Source organism: Aquarana catesbeiana, linkage group LG01 (genome assembly GCF_042186555.1).
Source record: "Aquarana catesbeiana isolate 2022-GZ linkage group LG01, ASM4218655v1, whole genome shotgun sequence".
Taxonomy (NCBI): domain Eukaryota; kingdom Metazoa; phylum Chordata; class Amphibia; order Anura; family Ranidae; genus Aquarana; species Aquarana catesbeiana.
Window position 1 is genome coordinate 1,036,191 of NC_133324.1, and position 6,715 is coordinate 1,042,905.

At 49.0% G+C, this 6,715-nt stretch overlaps 1 protein-coding gene across 1 annotated transcript in view; it reads left to right on the forward strand.

Moving 5' to 3' along the window:
• LOC141129314 (rho-related BTB domain-containing protein 2-like) overlaps window positions 1-6,221 on the forward strand; it is a 33,685-nt gene extending 27,464 nt beyond the window's left edge. The window contains exons 8-9 of the mRNA XM_073617269.1: window positions 1,530-1,635; window positions 3,677-6,221. Coding sequence (XP_073473370.1) covers window positions 1,530-1,635; window positions 3,677-3,849 — 279 coding nt within the window. The 3' untranslated portion in view covers window positions 3,850-6,221. The remainder of the gene's footprint in view (window positions 1-1,529; window positions 1,636-3,676) is intronic.
• The last annotated feature ends 494 nt before the right edge of the window (window positions 6,222-6,715 follow it).

Here is a 6,715-nt window from a genome sequence, read left to right on the forward strand (position 1 = left end):
TCTCTCTCTCTCTCTCCCCTCTCTCTCTGTGTCTGTCTCTCTCTCTCTCTCTCTCTCTCTCTCTCTCTCTCTCTCTCTGTCTCTCCCCTTCTCTCTCTGTGTCTGTCTCTCTCTCTCTCTCTCTCTCTGTCTCTCTCTCTCTGTCTCTGTCTCTCTCTCTCTCTCTGTCTCTCTCTCTCTGTCTCTCTCTGTCTCTCTCTCTCTCTCTGTCTCTCTGTGTCTCTCTCTCTCTCTCTCTCTCTCTCTCTCTCTCTCTCTGTCTCTCTCTCCTCCCCCCCTCTCTCTTTCTCTCTCCCCCTCTCTCTCTCTCTCTGTTTCCGGTTAAAGTGAGCATGATAGAGGTGAGACTATAGAATAGTACAGAATAATAGAAATCCTGGGGAGGAGGCTAAAGAATGTAAAGTGTAACGGAAGTCACTTTGGGCGGGGGGCCTGTGGAACCCAGCTGACCTTAGAAAGGTTGGCGAACCCCTGTCTCAGCTCCCCATGCCCCTCTCTTATGTGTAAGTCTCCCTGTGTCTATTAGGGGCAACCGAGTAAATAATGGAAGAATGTGGTTTGGATTACTTCAAATGGGACCGTAATATTTATCAACAATATCCCTCAAGAAAAAATATATGAAGACTATTCCTGGTTTGTTTGATTCTGAACTATACATGATCATTGAAAGAGATGGTCACATTGGCCTCTGTTCCTTGTACTCCAATGTAGGAGCCGGACAGTCTGCTACTGGGGATCTCCTGCTATTGTCTGAAGGTGTTCTGTGTTTATACTTATGATGTGTAATGTACTGTGTGAGCTCAGAGCCAGCAAGTCTGACCTGAAGTGGAGATATCTGATTAATCACAACATTATCTGGGTGGGCATTGAGTCACCTAGGCTGGTTTAAGTGACTAGTTAATTAGCTTATGTTAATTATATTCCTGTGAACAGGTTGTATTGTTAGGGTAATATGATCAAGGGGGGGGGGGGGATTTCCTCCTGTGGGGTATATATTCTGTGTAAGTTTGTTCAATAAAAGTTCCAGTTTTGCAACCAAACGAGTCCTGCCTAGTTCTTGGTTGCAATAGGCGGCTATAATTTCTGATATCTATCTTCAGACTGGAGCGGTTGGTTGACAGAAGCACTCAAGCGGAGTGTGGGGCGGTTCCGTTACCTACAGGATAGGAGAAATCCCAGAGAGGAGAGCTGGAGGGAGAGGAGTCTATAGAAAAGTACAGAATAAGAGAAATCCCAGAGAGGAGAGTGGGAGGGAGAGGAGTCTATAGAAAAGTACAGAATAAGAGAAATCCCAGAGAGGAGAGCGGGAGGGAGAGGAGTCTATAGAAAAGTACAGAAGAAGAGAAATTCCAGAGAGGAGTTTACAGATAAGTACAGAATAAGCGAAATCTCAGCTATGAAAACATCAGAAGTTTTAAGCGTTCTTCATTGTACTGAAAATAAAGTTTCGCTTGGAGTTTGGCACCGACAGATGGGATTTGTGTGGTGTTTGAGGCTCCTCCCTTAGCCCTCTTGTTGTCCATTTGCAGTTCCACAATGCCAAGCAGTTGGCTGACTGGTGCCTCCATTACATCTGTACCAACTACAACGCCGTGTGCCGCAAGTTCCCCCGGGAGATGAAGTACATGCCACCGGGTAAGTGTATGTGTGGAAGGGGACCAGGTGACCATGGACCCACCTAGGTGGGCAGATATCCGGCGGCCCTTACTTTTTGTAAAGGGGACCTCTAGACTCTAATATGTGCCCTGTAGACCCCCGCGTCCACTGGCACAGGGTTGTGGGGAAGAGGCCCTTGTCCTCCTCAGCATGGCTGTTGATGGTGTGTGGGCTGGTATGGGGCAGGAGGTAGGTGGTGCACGTTCGCTGCCACTCCAAATCTTGACCAACCTGGCCACAGTCTCAAAAGATTTGAAAAGAATGTTGAGTGTAAATCCATCAATCACATCACCCAGCAATGTAGATACACGTCAACCTTGATGAATGGCACCTACCAAACCATCCCAGCGATGCTCTCCCAATGTTTTTTTCTCGGGCCATCTACTAAGTGTCCACAAACCAGGCAAGGAAGTGACATCATTGACCTTATTTGGTCAGTGATGTCACTTACTTTCCCGGCTTGTTGACATTCTTGACTATAAATGGTCAAGGATGTCACTTGGGTTCCCCTCTGGCTTATTTGGGAGGGCAACAAGCCAGTAATTCATTCAAATTAATGATTTCTGGACAAAGAAGCTGGACTTTAGGCCAGGGTAAACCGGCCAAGTCTGGCCATTTAGTTTATCTGTTCAGCAAACCTCGAATTGACCATCGACCCAAACATGAAGCTCATCCCTACTTGCAACCACATATTCAGGATTTGATATTATTTTTTTTTTTGGATGAGGAATCCATCCATCATGATCAGAGAGGCAACAGCCTAGGATCTGAACCAGGTCTACGTATACCAAAATGTTCACCTCCTTTTGGGTTTACACTGGAACTAGTCCTCATTCCTACAGGTCCAGCACTGCCAGATAGCCTGGGGTCACAATAAGGGACTAGATGATGCTAGGCATCTTTCAACTCAGAAGAGGGACAGTATATTATAGCCCAGAATATGAATCCCTTAACACCCACCCCCCAACCCACACCACCACCGCTTACTTCATCATGCATGTGTGTTTTTTTTTTTGTTTTTATTCTTACCCTGTACAACACAATAATACCTATCTAAGTCCTCTGTCGAGTCCCTCTCTGGTGCCGTGTACAAGTGTGAAAGTCTGCCAATCTGGGTGCCGCTGATGTGCCCATGCCAGTCCCCTTATGTTGATGCCACCTCTGCAGGCTTCTCTTCTGGATCCAGAGAAGACCACTGCTGCTGCAGACTTCTCTTCTGGATCTGGCAAGGACCACTGCGCTGCAGACTTCTCTCCTGGATCCTGAGAGGACCCCACAGCTGCCGCTGCAGACTTCTCTTCTGGGTTATGAGAAGACCACTTCAGACTTCTCTACTGGATCCTGAGAGAACCCCATAGCTTTCGCTGTAGACTTCTCTTTTGGATCCTGAGAGAAGCCCACAGCTACCACTGTAGACTTTTCTTCTGGATCCCGAGAGAACCCCACCGTTGCCGCTGCAGATTTCTCTTCTGGGTCCTGAGATGACCCCATTTTTTGCCACTGCAGACTTCTCTTTTGGATCCTGAGATGACCCCACAGCTGCCGCTGCAGACTTCTCTTCTGGGTTATGAGAGGACCACTGCAGACTTCTCTACTGGATTCCGAGAGAACCCCACAGCTTTCGCTGTAGACTTCTCTTCTGGATCCTGAGAGGACCCCACAGCTACCACTGTAGACTTCTCTTCTGGATCCTGAGAGGACCACAGTGCTGCCACTGTAGACTTCTCTTGTGGATCCTGAGAGGACCACACTGCTGCCACTGTAGACTTCTCTTGTGGATCTGGAGAGACCCCACAGCTGGACAGCCAATAGGAGGCGTCCACGTCACACAGCCACTGACATGGGCCTCCCAATTAAGCTGGAGAGGAGAATCTGGACTGGAGTGCCACGTGACCGCTGGTTTTAGGTGAGTAAAAAGGGGCATTTTTTCCCAGGGACCAGTTAAGGAGGGCAGAGTGGTGAGGGACAGAGCGAGTCAGCAGATCAGCTTTTAACAGTGGTGTGTTCTTTGTCTCCTCAGAAAACAAAAGCCACTTTGAGCGTTTTCGCTGGCCCCCGGTGTGGTACCTGAAGGAGGAAGACCGTTACCTCCGCTGCAAGAAGGAGCGCGAAAAGGAGGAGGAACTCATCCGCAAGCAGCACAGCAAGAACAAGTGGTGTTTTTGGCGCCCTTCCTCTTCCTCCGTTTCCTGAGCCCTGGAGACTCTTCCTGTGCCTTCTGTGGTGGTCGGAGACATAGAACCCTCCTGCTTGGCAGAAGATAAAAAGCTTCTCTGTGAGGCCAGAGGTTTCACCGGTGACTCCCCTGTGACTGCCTGTGCCAAATCTCCACCCTGCAGACCAAGCGAGATGGAAGTAATATTGCACTATACTCGGTGGCCTGTCTTGCTCGGGCACCACACAGCTCAAGATAACCACTCCCAACCTTCAACGGGCGGGGGGCGGGGAGCACCAAAAATCTCTACAACTATTGATCCACTACAGAGTTCTCGACAATCTAGTTCTGGACTCGCCTATATCGCTGTCTGTTAAGTGGCGCTGTATAACAAAATGCTCCCTCACACAAAACTGCACCAGTTCACATGGCTTGGCGGATCCCAGTCCAGTTCTGGGCTCCTCATGGGCGGAGCCTAAGAACTGTTGATATGGCTGGGAGGTGCACTGCATCACAGAGTGTTTGCTGTCCCTGAAGGCAGCGATGCACTCGCATAGATCACAGCGCTTGAAACGTGTAGAGATACTCGGTATCCTTAAACACGACCAGTTTACATAGTAACTCAGTATTACCTACAGCTCAGTGTTTTTATCCGAGCGGAGAGACTCACATTTATTATGCAGCTTAAAGAGCACTAAGGGCTAGCAGAGGTACTCGGTATCGCTATACAATGCAGCATGCTGATGCAGAAGGACGCCTCATCCTATGTGGTATAAAGCCCGTTGTGTGGTCATATTTCCATACCTTGGCCTCCAACTCCCATGATTTCGGCTTAGCCGCATGGACCTCTCAGGGGGCTGTTCATCAAGATCAAACTGGTGTTTTTTTGTTTTTTTTTTGTTTTTTGTTTTTTGTTTTTTTTTTTCATGGGAAATATATTTTCAGTCTGGGGAAAATGGAAAAGTAGGTTGGTTGAGGTGCCATATTGGTCTCGATATTTCTAACAGCATTTTGAATTTTTTTTTTTTTTCTCGCCTTTATCATTGCAACTCTAAAGTGCATCTAAAGCCAAATTTTGTATCTTAATCGGACAATACAGGACGCCTGACAGGAAGTCCCAGACCATAATTTTTTGCCGTTTCCTTCAGCTGTTTGGACATTGGCAACAACTGTGCTGGTAATGACTCCCAGTACTCCCCATATAACCCCACCAAATCCATGGGACTCTAGTGGATGGGCCTTGATCTCCGGTGGATGGGCCTTGATCTCCGGTGGATGGGCCTTGATCTCCGGTGGATGGGCCTTGATCTCCGGTGGATGGGCCACAAGGTGTTTCAAGCTGAGAGTTTTGGTTGCCAGCTCCTCAGTTTATTATTTAGGGATGTCCCATGGTCTGACTTCCATCCCTTTGCCCAATAATGGACTAGTGAAGTAATAGGAGTTTTGACTTACCAGTGACTCCATACGTTGTAGTACAGAACAGGACTCGGGTCCCTCTCCTCTGTTTCTTCATCTTGCTTGCTACAGAACTAGAGTCCCATGGAGTGGGTGGGATTATATAAGGGTACACTGGGGATGTTCCAGCAAAGCTTTTGCTAGTGGTCAGACCTAGACCTGTCAGATTTTTATTGCTATTGGTCACCCCACTAATTGTCCTGGCGACCACTCCTAGATTCACCCCTCTATTTGTTCTTGCGACCACCCCTAGTTTCGCCCTTCTTTGTCCTGGCAATCACCCCTAGATTCACCCCTCTATTTGTTCTGGTGACCACCCATAGATTCGCCCTTCTTTGTCCTGGTGACTACCCCTAGATTCACCCCTCTATTCTGGCGACCACCCCTAGATTCACCCTTCTTTGTCCTGGTGACCACCCCTAGATTTTCCCCTCTATTTGTCCTGGTGACCACCCCTAGATTTTCCCCTCTATTTGTCCTGGCGACCACCCCTAGATTCACCCCTCTATTTGTCCCGGTGACTGCCCCTAGATTCACCCCTCTATTTGTCCCGGTGACTACCCCTAGATTCACCCCTCTATTTGTTCTGGCGACCACCCCTAGATTCACCCTTCTTTGTCCTGGTGACCACCCCTAGATTTGCCCCTCTATTTGTCCTGGCGACCACCCCTAGATTCACCCCTCTATTTGTTCTGGCGACCACCCCTAGATTCACCCTTCTTTGTCCTGGTGACCACCCCTAGATTTGCCCCTCTATTTGTCCTGGCGACCACCCCTAGATTCACCCCTCTATTTGTTCTGGCGACCACCCCTAGATTCACCCTTCTTTGTCCTGGTGACCACCCCTAGATTCACCCCTCTATTTGTTCTGGCGACCACCCCTAGATTCACCCTTCTTTGTCCTGGTGACCACCCCTAGATTTGCCCCTCTATTTGTCCTGGCGACCACCCCTAGATTCACCCTTCTTTGTCCCGGTGGCCACCCCTAGATTCACCCCTCTATTTGTCCTGGTGACTGCCCCTAGATTCACCCCTCTATTTGTTCTGGCGACCACCCCTAGATTCACCCTTCTTTGTCCTGGTGACCACCCCTAGATTTGCCCCTCTATTTGTCCTGGCGACCACCCCTAGATTCACCCCTCTATTTGTTCTGGCGACCACCCCTAGATTCACCCTTCTTTGTCCCGGTGGCCACCCCTAGATTCACCCCTCTATTTGTCCCAGTGACTATCCCTAGATTCACCCCTCTATTTGTCCCAGTGACTACCCCTAGATTCACCCCTCTATTTGTCCCAGTGACTACCCCTAGATTCACCCCTCTATTTGTCCCAGTGACTACCCCTAGATTCACCCCTCTATTTGTCCCAGTGACTACCCCTAGATTCACCCCTGTTTGTCCCGGCGACCACCCCTAGATTTGCCCCTCTATCTGCCCCAATGGCCACCCTT